Below are 13,160 nucleotides of genomic sequence, written 5' to 3'. Positions count from 1 at the left end.
TTTTCGCCAAAAAATAGAAAAGATATACCTGCTGTGGGGGCGTTACTGTACTCTCTAGACTCACCCTAATTGTAGATTTATAAAAATTATGTCCGTCGACAGTGCATGCATTAACAGCAAAGTGTTGTTGTTTGCTTGAAATCCATCACATGCTAAATAGGATAGTATACTTGGGGTGTGAACCGAGACTGCACCATTCGTTCGATACGAAGTACTAGTATATACATTGATTGAGGGGTGGATTATAAAGGTTTTACAGGACTTGGATGTTATCACGTGTTGTCGACTGCTGTGACGATACCACGACAGTCTGGTGCTGTTCGGGCGCCTGTTCCTTCAATCGACGGGCATACAGGGCAAATACAATGAGCCCCAGCACAATGATAACCGCCACCACGGAGAGCACCACCACTGTCAGCAGAAGCTGGCCGCCATCACCCAATGTTGCTGGCGTCGACAGTGGTTTTTCGCGGAGATGAGTAGCATTGGTGGTGTTGATGGTGTTGATGGCATTGGTGGCGTTGTTGGCATTGGTGGCGTTGATGGCAATGTTATGGCTACGGGGTGCTGAGGTGGTCGCAGGGACGATCGATGTCACAGGTGCCACGGAAGAGAAATCATCATCGCCTGGCGCGACGCCGTTGTTCGTGTCGCAGGTCGAGCCGGCCCAACCGAGGTCGCACACGCACGAGAAGGACGAGGGTCCGCTGGAGCGACAGCTGCCTCGACCATTGCACGTTCGTCCCTTGGAGACGCATGCACTGGAGCAGACATGTTGATCGCCGCCGGGAGTTAACGCGACGGCGGTGTCACATTTGGCGACCGAGAGGCACTTGAAGATACCCACCGATTCGTTGAACGGATGACAGCGACCAAAGGTGCACTCGGATGGATCCTGCTGCACCCACGTGCACACCAATGACCCTTCCTCGACGAAACCAGGGCAGTTGCCGGGTATATTGCCGCCGCAAACTTGGTCCGCGACACACGTTTGCACGCTCTCCGCCGCGTCACCCGCCACGCAGGAACTTCCTATGGGACAATCGGATGTACCCAAGCAAGTAGTTCCCATGGGATGCAGCGCTTGGACGCTGTAGATGCATAAGGCACTGACCACAGCAAGCCATCGATGGTCCATGGTTCTGCGTTGCTCAGTACTACAGTACTAATGCTCTTCTATCCGGATTCCAGACATTTTTTTATAAGTAATATGTATCCGGATTCCGGATATGATGACGTATTTTTTCGAGTACAGTAACGCATTTTTCGAGCGCAAATAGAGAAATTAACTGTTAACCTTATACTATTATTAATAATACTACGGAGTATTAATAGTACTATTAATACGTAGTTCTACAGTACCAGTACCGGTACGTAGTAAGCCCTAGCGTTAACAGTAAAGCACCGGTAACATTGCACTGTAGCGTTAGCTGACGAAATGGTTTGTAGCTCTCTCCATGGCCCTTCGTTCTGTCAGTCATATACTGTATGTACATCCTTCAGTTTGTTTATACGTGTACTAGTATAACATAAGTTTTATGCTGGCACGACTTTGATTTCTAAATTACTACCTCCAGTCGGAAATAAACCAGCCATTTGGTGAAAATTGGTAAAATTGGTGTTTTGTTTGATGGTGTTATCTGATTTTGCCCTAAGTATGCTTGTTGTATACGTCTTAGTATGGCCAGTATCCCTGTGGAATATAATACCTTAAACATGAATACCCTAATGGATAAGTGGGTTCTACGCTATGAGTGTTGGTGGCTTACATGCATGCTACCTGCATCAACCAATAGTCAGCAACATTTTTAAACTATGTTTTGTACAGAATATAAATTACTGCAGGTGTATAATATAATCAGTATCAAATCGTGACAGATATCCGGATACATGTTTTCGGTCTCTATAACATAATTTATTCCGGTAAATTCTGAAAAAACCTCCAAGAATGAAATGGCTGGTTTATTTCCGGCCGGAGGTAGTATTGTAGTTATTGTACATCCAACATAGGATTTGTTTCACGAGTTATGTACGAATACTATTAATACTACATTAATAGACACAAAACCCAACGAATACGGTAAGTAACGTTAGTTATGCTTAATATTAGAGGTCCAGTTTCTGCTGTGATACTGTATAATGGTCATATATATACAACGAATACAGTAACGTTATGCATTAATATTTGAGGTCCAGTTTCTGCTGTGGTATAATGGTCATATATACTTGTTTACAGCACTTGAATCGCTGCCTTGGGGGTCGTCACGTGTTCTCGGTCGTTGTCGTCGTCTTGGTTGATAAGCGCACGCAGCTCGGCCGCTTCGCGCTCCCGCTTCTTCTTCTTCACAATCAGGAACGCCACGATTCCAATCGCCAACAGCGCCAAGATGATCACCACGATGGCGATGATCGTCGACGAGCTCAGTCCAGTGGAGGGACTGGGGATAGGTCCGATTCCTTGGTCCGAGGGAGCGGCAGAGGTGACCAGTGGCGCCTGGGTCGTCGTCGTTCCCACTTCGCACTGTGCACCGGAGTACCCTTCGTCGCATTGACACGTGCCATTCGCGCACTTGCCGTGGGCGCCGCAGCTACCGACACCGGCTTGACAGCTTCCGTCGACCACGACTTCGCAATGAACGCCGCTCCATCCTGTGTTGCATGCACACTTGTACGCAGCGCCGTCGGCGGTCTGGCAACTCCCGCGGCCGTTGCACGTGAGTCCATTCGACGACTTGCACCCGCTGCTGCACGACGAAGATGCAGGGCCTGCAATGGCGTCACATCGGTCCACCGACATGCACTTGTAGATACCGAGAACCCCGTTGAATGCAGTGCACGAGCCGTTTTTATCACTACAAGCTGACGCGTTCGTCGGGCTCCATGCACACACGAGTTGTCCTGAGCTCACAAGACCAGGACAGTTACCAGGCGCAGTACCAGTGCACACAGGCTCCTGCACGCACGATTGAATGGCTTCTAGGGCACTCCCCGCGATGCAAGAAGTGCCCGAAGGACAGTCGTTGGTGGAGTTGCAGTAGTCACCCAACACGGTACTTCCATCAACTGAAGCCGCTAGTTGCGCCTTCGCAGACGACGAGAAGACCACTCGGTGGGACAACTGCGAGCTGAAATCGAACCCAGAAGCACTTGCTACGACGCACGCTGCCGCCGTCAAACTAGCGACGAATCCACGCATGATCAGGTAGGCGTTGACGGCTTGGAGGGGTTTTTCGCGGAGAAATAGCTTGATATTTGTATGCAATAATAAAATGAACATAGTTTCCTTGCAATAATTTGACGAATATTTTAGAAAAAATTGGCAATTTCACAACCAGGGTGTATCCGGATTTTCGGTATTTGAAACCCCCAAGCCGAAACCTCTCACAGCCTATAAGAGAACCTTCAAGAGCTTATGCATATAACTACAGCACTCCGTGGTTTTATCCCAATGTACAGTAATAGGCACGAGCTCACTATCCGTACTCACTGGTTTTGGTCAATTGTAGTGTGAGGACAGTGGCCGGACAAAGTGCTCTATAACTTTAACTTCATCGTCGTTATGGGACACTAATTAATAAAATATGTACTCATTCCAAATTTTTGTCAATTCGCAGGGTTACGTTATATATATGTTTTTTTCGGCATGTTAAACCCTTAAAACTCAGGTTTACAAAAACGTGATACAAATGGCATAAAATGTTGGTTCGTACAATCACATTACAGTAGCTGGTGTGAAAGGTATTTCCAAATCCGTGACCATATATATACATATACCATATATATACATATACAGTACTGGTAGCTCACAGTGGTCGCGGGAATTTCAATACAACAAATCGACCGATTTCCACGTAGTGTTGGCTGAATGAACGATGGAAAGATGAAAGATTCAATGAACAGTCACATAGGTTATCCTCGTACTACTATACTTTTTAACTGTGTGTTGTGGGCATGAATATACTATATATATATATATATATATATATATATATATATATACTAGTATACTATTCCAACGTGCCCTTGACATCAATCACAATTTTTCCCTTGGTGCGTCGCGATTGCAATTTCACAAACGCATCGTCGACGCCTTGGGCTGTGAACGGGAACACGGCGTCGATCACCGGTCGTTGCTTCGACTTGACCAACAGACTGATGACTTCAGCTAAGTCGGCGCCATTTTGGTCGGTCAAAATAAGGGCAATGTCTTTGCGAGGAAACCCGCTGAGTTTGCGAATCCATAACGTGGCGGGGCCGTTCAGTGTCACGTGGTGCTTGGTCGGGTCCTTTAGGACGAGTTTGGCCTTCTCGAGGTAGTCTTCGCCGCCGCCACTGGCCGTGGCTGCGTCATACACAAAGTCAAAATGTCCTTCGTTGCCCTCCACGATCGATTGCGTGTTGTAATCGATGATACGATCCGCGCCAATCGACTTGACAAACTCTTCGTTCTTTTTGGAGCACACGCCGACGATCTCGCTGGCCCCGAGCGCTTTTGCGAGTTGAATTGCCGCCGTGCCGCACCCACCACTGGCCCCGATCACCAGCAATTTCGCGCCAGCTTCAAACCCGTGCTTCACTAGACCCTGGTACCCCGTCAAGTACGCGACAGGCAGCGCCGCGCCTTGTTGGAACGACAACTCATCGGGCAGTTTCGCTAATAAGCTGGCTTTGACCACAGCGTGGTCGGCGAGCGCACCAGAGGTGTTGCCGACGACGCGGTCCCCCACCGCGAACGCTGTCACGTCGGGACTGACTTGCGTGACAACTCCTGCCAAATCTAGACCGACGACTCGCCCATGGAGAAACCACTTGGGAAGCTTGTAATCTGGTAAATCAGTGAGATGTTATCGAAGTTGTAGAGGGAGACATACCAACGGGGTTTAAGGACGCTGCATGAACTTGAACGATCACGCTGTCGGTCGCTTGGAGGACTGGCTTGGCCGGCTCAGGGTAGAACGCGCGGCCGGTGCCGCTAAAGATGGAGTACAACACGGATGGCATGTTGATTGATCTGAAGTGTTTCGAAATGGAGAGGATGGAGTTTCCGTTTTGATTTTGGTGACGAGAATACGTTGGCCTTCGTAAAAATCACTTGAGATTTGTAGGCGTCATGTTGACGGCATCACCTGACCGGTAGGAATAACGAAATCGGATTGGCTGATAAAGTAGTGAGTAGCCAATCCAAGTGTCAGTATTTACCACACCACAGTTTGGCCGAAAGGTCAAGTTGAAGTAACTTGCGAAGTTGACCTTATATTATTTCCGTTTCTACGGTACTACAATATAGACTAAGTGGAGCGAATTCGTGGTTATACTCGTTAGTCTTGGAGCGGTATGATCTTCAACAACTGCAGGCCCTGTTTGATCGCAGTTGCCGACACTTCCTGTGCCAACACTTGCACGGACGACACGTCCCGTGATGTTGAGTTTGGTTGACAAATGTGAAAGATGGCGTCACGTAAGATGTGCATGACAAGGTGCTGAGCAAACGTCACCACTTCCCCTTCTTGGTTCAATGGCACTACTGGTGGAATTGTAGTGGGGTAAGACAAATGGCATGGGGTGGCGTGGAGGGGGTGGACTAGCAACGATGTGAAGGCCTGCTGGCCCCCCCCTTGAGTTGGAACTACTGATCGACCGCGGCCGGCCAATAGATCGGAGTGTTCAGGCCTGGTCAAGATGACTCTCAGAACATCATTCACCACACACTTGGCCATCGTAGCCAATGCATCGCCTCCGTCGTTCGATCCCACCCTTGGACTGGTCTTATTCTTCTTGAAAACACTGGCTTCCCCTGTTTGAGGTAACAGCACTACCGGCGGGAATGAATGGTCGACAACGACTGGCGAGGTAGCCGTTTCAACGTGAGACTTGTTGGTCACACTACTATTGTCCTGTGTCACAGGTTGTTCCCGTTCCGAGAGGGGACGAGCTAGAGATGCTGGGGACTTGGACGCATTTGATGAGCTCCGTCGTTTTGTTTTCGAGGATGCCGCGGCTGCAACCGCTCGTTTGGTCGGTGGAGTTTGCCCTTTTAATGTCTTTGTCGACTTGTTGAGTGTGACCTCGACAGCGATCTGAGTGGCGCGTCGAATTTTCTCCCGTTGCTTTGCAAGTTGCTGTGGGTTTGAAACACTCTTGACGTTGGCAGTGCGACGAACAGGTCCATCTCGTCGCGTTGCTGAGCTCGTGGCTGTTTGCAATCGCGATGCCTTTAATAGCATCTTGGTTGGTCGACTACTGGTCGTATCTGGGCTGTCCAAGGATCTATCCCACGACTTGACCTCGTCCTCGAGCGGCGCGTTCTTCAGGTCGTTGGCAGTCGCTTTCTGTATGGCCGACGCCGTAGTGTCTGCAAGTGGAGGTGGTGTCCATCTCTCGTCAGACAGTTCCAGAACAAGTTGCTCGTGGGCGACAGCAACGACCGTGGCATCCCTTGACAACGTCAGCGTCAGATCGGCCAACTCGACTAGTTTCATCACAAAAGAAACGTCTACAGAGGGCATGTCATGCATGTACAGCGCGCTCACGGCAGGCAATGCGCCATTGATCGCATGAAACAGAGCGCGGCATTTGATTGCTTCCAGCAGTACTTCGACTACAAACCGCAGTTCATTCATCATAACCAATAAATATATTGGAACATGAGAGCTATACCAATAAACATATACATGTATAAATAAATATATATATATATATTGGAGATTCAGTGTGAATTTCTTTCAATTGAATCAAGCCGACCAAACCCGGCCCCATTTTCCTATTGGTCAATCTGAAATTGCTTGTTTCTTATTGGCTGAAATCCAATTTCAATTTTCTACTGATATCTTGGCGCGGTTTGCGTTCTCGGTTGAACGAACCATAATAAGAAATGGGAAATTTGAAGAAAATCGAAAATATATAAATGATATATTTTCAACGTGATAGGTATACTACGTAGAACATATATTCGGAAACTCTTCAGTACCTCCCACCAACGTAAGAGGGTTCCCGCCAATGTTGAGCGCAGTGATACTAGGCTCTTGGATCAGCTGGCTACGTGTATTCGACTGTAGTTAGAGCGACTATATACATTATAGTATATCGATTATTCCCTTACGTGGCAATGGGATAGCACCCCACGTCTGTCAGATTCGCAAACGACAGATCGATCGACAGCAAAATGTGCGGAATGAACCACGTCAACGATATCGCAGACGCCCGGTCGACTTCAAACCCGGGGATGCCGCCGCCGTTCAAGTCCACGCCTTGGAAATCCAGACTAAATTGGGGTAGACCGTCGTCATCGTCTGCTAGAAAAAACACAATTATATCTCAGGAATAGCCGAGTCCCTTGATCACTCTTTTTGCTTAGGCAAACTCATCTTTTTTATACCTAGAGTGTTGGGCAATGCTGTGGGGTGAACACAAGGGCGAGCCCAAGGCTTGTCGAGGCGAAGCATGATTTGAGGGTGAAACTTGGACTGATACGTTCCCAATAGTCGTTCGAGCTCGAGCTCGACCGTTCCGGTATGTGTTAACGGCCGGTCCTATGTAAAATGGGCGAATTATACATATGAATGACGGGGTTGATTTCGAAAGTACTTATTAGCGACAAAACGCCATACCTTGGCCGTTTGTGGCCTTCGAACTCGTTGTGCTGGTGCCAAAGTAGTCAAGCTGTCGGAACTTCGTGCTTGATGGATCTCCCGGCGAAGTCGAGACGCTATTCGAGCGCTGTCTCTGAAAAGTGTGGCGGACTGCGGACGACCTAAGCGCTTCAATTTGACATTCTTTTTCGGTGACGAAGATGCTGGCGGTTGGTAGGTTTGCCGCTGCAGCGGTGGCGGCGGATCTCTGTCATCGGATTGCTCCACTTCCATGTACTTCTATTGAGGATCGAATGTCGTAAATCTAAAACTATTCTCTCAATGATATCATTGTTCCAAGTAAATACCACATAGTCGTCTAGGTCGAACGCTGGTATTGCTGGTGGGTCTACATATAAGGTTAGTGTGTACATACCGTGATGATTTTAGGAAAATAAATACAAGTTATGCATAAGGGTATTTATATTACAGTAGAACTACGAATAATACTGATGGTTTGCAGTACCTGGGTCAAAGGATGTGAAATGCACAGTCTTGGGCACACTGCGGCACAATGGTTGGATGGACTTTGGTCGCTTCTGCTCCATATATTTATATCATCAACCTCGAATGATATATATTATTCGGAAAAATGTTTCTTTAAAGAGAGAGTAGTACCTACCAGTTCAATGGATTCAAACGCAAGCAACATGCTTTTCTTATGGGCTTGAATCCGCTCCTCCATAGACTTGGCTGCAAACGCTGCAGCAAAGTTCTAGTCCCATTCACATGAATTACAGTATTAATAAAAGGACAGTCGATGGCAAGGCGTCGTACGTCGAGGGGTTGAGGCTGCTTCTTGGCGGGCTTCTTGACACGCTTGCCAACATCTGGCTGTTCGTGGTCCATCCGCACATGAATTTGGATGCCATGGGTATTTGATATCGTCACTAGAGTCAAAACAGAGCAATATATGAGTGGTAACGTCAAGGGAGCGGTTTGTATTCTCATGCAAAGTGTAGTTGCAGTTTACGAACCCTTGTGGTGCTGTCGTCGAGTGGTTGGGCCATTGGGCATCTTGCTATTGTATCCGCTGCAATCTCGGGCTATTGCTGCATTGACAAAATATGTGAAACGCCAAAGTTCAATGGGCTAAAAATATACAGTCCCTCAAGCATTCAGGCAAAAGTCAATTCTATAACTTAATCAATTGTAGTCCAGCTGCTAATACAACTACACTGTCACGATACAATTCCGTCCAGTAATGGCCCTCATCAAACGAGCCCAATTATAATTAGCTCTACTCGTGGTAATACAGTATTATTACGATGGGTTTTATCAGTGGTCTAGTGTACAAGTAGTGCGTGGCCCCATATATCACGTAAAACTATGAAAGGCCGACGCCGCCTTGACGGCAGGCGAGGCAAACTGCGGATGTAACCCAAACACACACGTGTTGTTAACACACACAGCAGACGCGACGGGCATCAAGCATGCGGTGGTCATCCATTGGCTACACGTGGCATCACTGTCGCACTCGACACCACCCCCACCCCCCACAGCGTCTTCCCAGTCGCACCAGCGATTCGCGGCGGTTTCCAATTTGACCACTTGGACGTTGCTAACTTGGGTCGAGCACGAATCAAAACGGGGTTCGCCAGCCCATGCGTTGGGCACCCATGAGTGAAACGTCAGGGGGGCAGGGTCCGGACTGGCCGGCAGAGCACGCAGCTTCCGGATCAGCTGGCCGTCGCGGTACACATTCGCGCGGCCGGCGGTGCGATTCCACTGCAACACAAAGCTGTGCACTTGGGTATCGGTTATCGAGGGGCCAAAGCTGAATTGAACGTATGGCACCGTGCGTTCTTGGTTTAGTGACGCCCGCCACAGGTCAGCATAGGGCAAGGCTGGGGACGCCGCCACCGCCGCCTGGACACCAGACATGTCGAGCGCCCATACCTCCGAGACTACCCCAAACGAAGGGCATGTTTGAAGCTGAAAGCTCGCGACTAGTTAGAGAGATGGTTGTCATTTTTCATGAAGGGTCGGGAGGGGGGATTTATAGGGGATATTGAGATACGAACCCCCAGCGTTCCATGAGTCCACCGTCGAGACCGCTGCACCGACACGACGTGCAGCACATGTGACGGTGCCACTCGGGGCATTGCTGCATGGAAACGAGTGGACACCAGGCAACATCCAGCCTTCGAGGGGGGTCGTGGGGAGTCTCGGGGTAACTAAACATAGCAACATACTAATCAAAACGAAGTCCTAACACTTCACACACACAACTACCCGAGCCACCACCAGCTTGTAACATGACGCCTATGGGAGTACTCCCCGTGAATCGATCTCCGTGTATGGCCAAACTCAACGTCGAAGCTCCGTTAAACCCGGTCGTGTTATCTTGGCACTGGACATTGTCACTGTGGACGCCGCCGTTGATATTATCCCCGCCGTATTGAGTCGTGTATTTCATCCACTTGGTCCAATTGCATGAGATAAAATCGTCGCGAAAGAGTAGCACATGGCTGCACGTTTGCTGAGCCGATGACGATGGGAACGTCAGCGCGCCTGCACAACACATGTCTACCGCGACGGTCGTAACCAGCGGATCGCTAGCTCGGAGCCCGTCGAGGCACGTGATGGCTTTGACGACGACAGCCGTACCAGCCAAGGTTGGAGGCACTAGCGCCAGCGGTGACCTATACGTAGGCCACGCATCCGAGCAAGTCAAGGCGGCGCTGGCAGACACTGCATACTTGACGATGCCGCCGGTGGTGCCAGGGGTCAACATAGCCACGACAGTACGCATGGTGGTAGTGCTGCAACGAGTGGCTAACGATGGCAGAGCACAGCTGGCGTCCACCGGGCCAAAGTAGACAGGAGTGCTGTCGTTGCAATACGTGGAGCTGCAGCACGCCACGGCGACCACCCGTTGACTGGGTTGAATGGCTACAAACGACGTACTCACGGCCATTGTCGAGTTGGTGGCAGTGACTACACAATGGTATGATCAACGGAATTGAAAAACTACATAAGTAATGTATGGGACTCTGTATCATGAAGACTACCCAAATATGTAGGATTATTTTCCCTTACGGCAAGATGGAGGGCGGCTAGTGTCTGTGTCAGTGGAAACCAACGTTCGAACCAACACGGTCGAGTCGACAGCATCGGTGGAGACGGAGATATTGAATATCGCGGTGGAAGTAACAGATACCGGCGCGACAAGTGCGATCGCAGGGGCTTTGGGCTGCACCACAAACGGCGGCAGGGTCACAATTTCACTCCCCACGAGCCCTCGACCGCACGCCAGTGCCCTCAATACCCCGTTGCTCCCCACGTCCATCGTGGCCGTGACCCCGCTGGTCACGTTCAAATACGATCCAAAAGTGCAGCTCGGCATGTCGTTGCCCGTTCCAAATGTGAACCAGAGCTGCATGTTGGGGCGAGGCATGGTCACATTAATCACGTACGTTTGGTTGACAGTCGTCGTGATTTGAAATGTAGGGGGGGGACTTTGGATGTAGAGGCGAGGGGACCGGTAGCCGTAGCTTTGGCTGCCCCGCCAACACGTGACTGCGTGTATGAAACCCGTGGTGCGTAGCGTCACTGTAGCATTGGATGCCACGGCGGTGGAGGCATTCGAAGGGCATACTGGAAACGCGTGCGACCCATCCCCCACGGTCGTTAGCACCACTCCATTCGACGATGACGTGATCACTTGGACAGTCAACGCGTCTCGGCCAGATGTCGCTGTCGTAGCCAACAACTTGGGAGGTTGCACCCGTGCAGTTAGCAGCACATTGTCGATCGCCCACTGGTCGAATAAGTTTCGATATTGCCATTGGTACCGCGTTCCTATGTTATCCGACTAGGACGTAAGTATCCAAAAGAAAAGAGGGATAGAAATGTCCTATATAGATGGCCTTGCCTTGAATGGCCCCGACGCGGGTACTGGTGTGAGCATGCTGAATCCATCGAAACGACGTGGTGCGCGTGCCAAAAACCGCTCCATTTGTCAACAAGGAGGACGGCAACGAGGATGGCAATGGCAATAATGTCGTTTGCATGATTGTCACGGGGGGCGACGATAGGGGGATAGTCACGAGACGCTGCCATGTGGTTCCGTTGTCGCGGCTGATTTCAACGCTGACTTCCGCGCCTGGCTGCACCTGTTCACAAGACAACGTGTTGTTGCCATACCCGTCGTACGATTCGTTGGGGAGATGGCCATAAATGTACGCAAACGACAACTGCGCGTCGATGCCTCTCAAGTCGAACGGGGTTGTGGATGCCATTCGATTGCCCAAGTGGGTAAAGTACAATGCATTGCCCGTGGAGCCGACCTACAGTCACCCACAACATGAATAATCATAATGAAACCACAGTGGGAGTCTCAATGGCGTTCTAGGCAGAGCATGCCTTTATTCCTTATTCCGTCGTACAGTATATATATGGTATGTCTATACCTTTCCACAGGTATCACTAGCAAACCCGTGCTCAATAGCCGTCCAAATTGACGTGGATGCATTGGGAATCGCTCCAAAGGGTAATGCATCAAACGTATCCGAGGCCAACGTGGTGCCTGTCCACGCTCCCTCCTGTACAGAGTACGCTTGAGGGGGGGGCACGACTGTGACTTGGGAGCTGTAGAGGGTTTCGTTGGTGGTCATTGATGTGAAGCGAATAGTGTATACGCCAGTAGCGTCCTTCTCCCCTCCTTGAACCGAAATCGAAATCGTCTGGGGGCTAGATAACCCTCGTAGGGAAGCCGACGGCAATATCACAAACGAATGGTTGGCGTTCACGTTGGCCACCACTGAGATCGTTGCCGATGTGGTGAGCGACACCACAAGTGACGCCAACGTTTCGCCTTGTACCAGCACCGAAGGCAGCACTGGAAACGTGCCGACACTTGGCGATATTTGCAGCGCACTGCTAGCCAACCGATATGTCTTTGTAGGCGTTGCTCCTATCATTAAAATAGTTCGTGTGTGAAGTCTGAGGGATGTGTACCAGATAAGAAACAGGCGAGACACAGCAGCCTCAATATGACCTCAACCATCCCCATCGCGACGATTCAGTCGCCGCCAAATGTTGTTTCAGCCTAACGAAACTGCGATTTGAAACTGCAACGTGTACAGTTTTAGCTCACTAAATCGAAATCACAAACACAATCACATTTGACGAAATATCTGACGGTTAGCTAGTGATTTTTTTGCCAGGGCCGGCATTCCACCTCGCTAACGTTGTTGTCTACAGTAATCAATCAATAAATATTTGCCATGTTGATCTTTAGTGTTTGTTTCGAGAAATTGATTTGGGAATGAATGTAATTTACCAACATCTACAGTAGTACGAAGTACTGTAGCACTACTGAAGTATATACACTGTACGTACCGCTTGTGAAACTACTTTAGGATTTGCGCTAACGGTGTAAAGGTCACCGAACTACAGTAGCACGTGCACATTGGATCAACGTTAGATGATTCACTACGTTAAAATCCTGTAGCCAATGGGTTTTTCTGATGCGTATGATAACGTTAACATTATGGTCGACGTGACGGAGTGTACGAAAAGGTACGA

At 49.5% G+C, this 13,160-nt stretch overlaps 5 protein-coding genes across 6 annotated transcripts; all 5 read right to left on the bottom strand.

Moving 5' to 3' along the window:
* Positions 1 to 200: 200 nt before the first annotated feature.
* H257_15281 (hypothetical protein) lies at positions 201 to 1,166 on the bottom strand. Its single transcript, XM_009843316.1, has one exon. The coding sequence runs from the start codon at positions 1,136 to 1,138 to the stop codon at positions 254 to 256; it is 885 nt and encodes a 294-aa protein (XP_009841618.1). The 5' UTR covers positions 1,139 to 1,166; the 3' UTR covers positions 201 to 253.
* A 986-nt stretch (positions 1,167 to 2,152) lies between these two features.
* On the bottom strand, positions 2,153 to 3,284 carry H257_15280 (hypothetical protein). Its single transcript, XM_009843315.1, has one exon. It carries the CDS (start codon positions 3,275 to 3,277, stop codon positions 2,231 to 2,233), a length of 1,047 nt encoding a protein of 348 aa, XP_009841617.1. The 5' UTR covers positions 3,278 to 3,284; the 3' UTR covers positions 2,153 to 2,230.
* Positions 3,285 to 3,977: 693 nt separating this feature from the next.
* On the bottom strand, positions 3,978 to 5,066 carry H257_15279 (hypothetical protein). Its single transcript, XM_009843314.1, has 2 exons — positions 4,872 to 5,066; positions 3,978 to 4,825 (listed from the first exon to the last, which is right to left on the bottom strand). Exons 1-2 carry the CDS (start codon positions 4,999 to 5,001, stop codon positions 4,008 to 4,010), a joined length of 948 nt encoding a protein of 315 aa, XP_009841616.1. The 5' UTR covers positions 5,002 to 5,066; the 3' UTR covers positions 3,978 to 4,007.
* A 171-nt stretch (positions 5,067 to 5,237) lies between these two features.
* On the bottom strand, positions 5,238 to 8,683 carry H257_15278 (hypothetical protein). The gene is made up of 10 exons (XM_009843313.1): positions 8,606 to 8,683; positions 8,406 to 8,518; positions 8,251 to 8,343; positions 8,095 to 8,167; positions 7,937 to 7,977; positions 7,608 to 7,868; positions 7,376 to 7,529; positions 7,100 to 7,289; positions 6,968 to 7,035; positions 5,238 to 6,598 (listed from the first exon to the last, which is right to left on the bottom strand). Exons 1-10 carry the CDS (start codon positions 8,643 to 8,645, stop codon positions 5,319 to 5,321), a joined length of 2,313 nt encoding a protein of 770 aa, XP_009841615.1. The 5' UTR covers positions 8,646 to 8,683; the 3' UTR covers positions 5,238 to 5,318.
* A 183-nt stretch (positions 8,684 to 8,866) lies between these two features.
* H257_15277 lies at positions 8,867 to 12,693 on the bottom strand. 2 transcript variants are annotated; one of them, XM_009843311.1, is made up of 8 exons: positions 12,591 to 12,693; positions 12,044 to 12,546; positions 11,506 to 11,920; positions 10,671 to 11,432; positions 10,331 to 10,568; positions 9,864 to 10,273; positions 9,653 to 9,805; positions 8,867 to 9,577 (listed from the first exon to the last, which is right to left on the bottom strand). In XM_009843311.1, the coding sequence occupies exons 1-8, from the start codon at positions 12,643 to 12,645 to the stop codon at positions 8,946 to 8,948; spliced, it is 3,168 nt and encodes a 1,055-aa protein (XP_009841613.1). In that variant the 5' UTR covers positions 12,646 to 12,693; the 3' UTR covers positions 8,867 to 8,945. The 2 variants fall into 2 exon arrangements, with proteins under 2 accessions (XP_009841613.1, XP_009841614.1); XM_009843312.1 differs by having other exon boundaries at positions 9,864 to 10,568.
* Between the last annotated feature and the right edge of the window lie 467 nt (positions 12,694 to 13,160).

Source organism: Aphanomyces astaci (assembly GCF_000520075.1).
Source record: "Aphanomyces astaci strain APO3 unplaced genomic scaffold supercont1.68, whole genome shotgun sequence".
In the NCBI taxonomy this organism is placed as follows: Eukaryota; Oomycota; class Saprolegniomycetes; order Saprolegniales; family Verrucalvaceae; genus Aphanomyces; species Aphanomyces astaci.
This window is presented reverse-complemented; position numbering and strand designations above follow the sequence as displayed.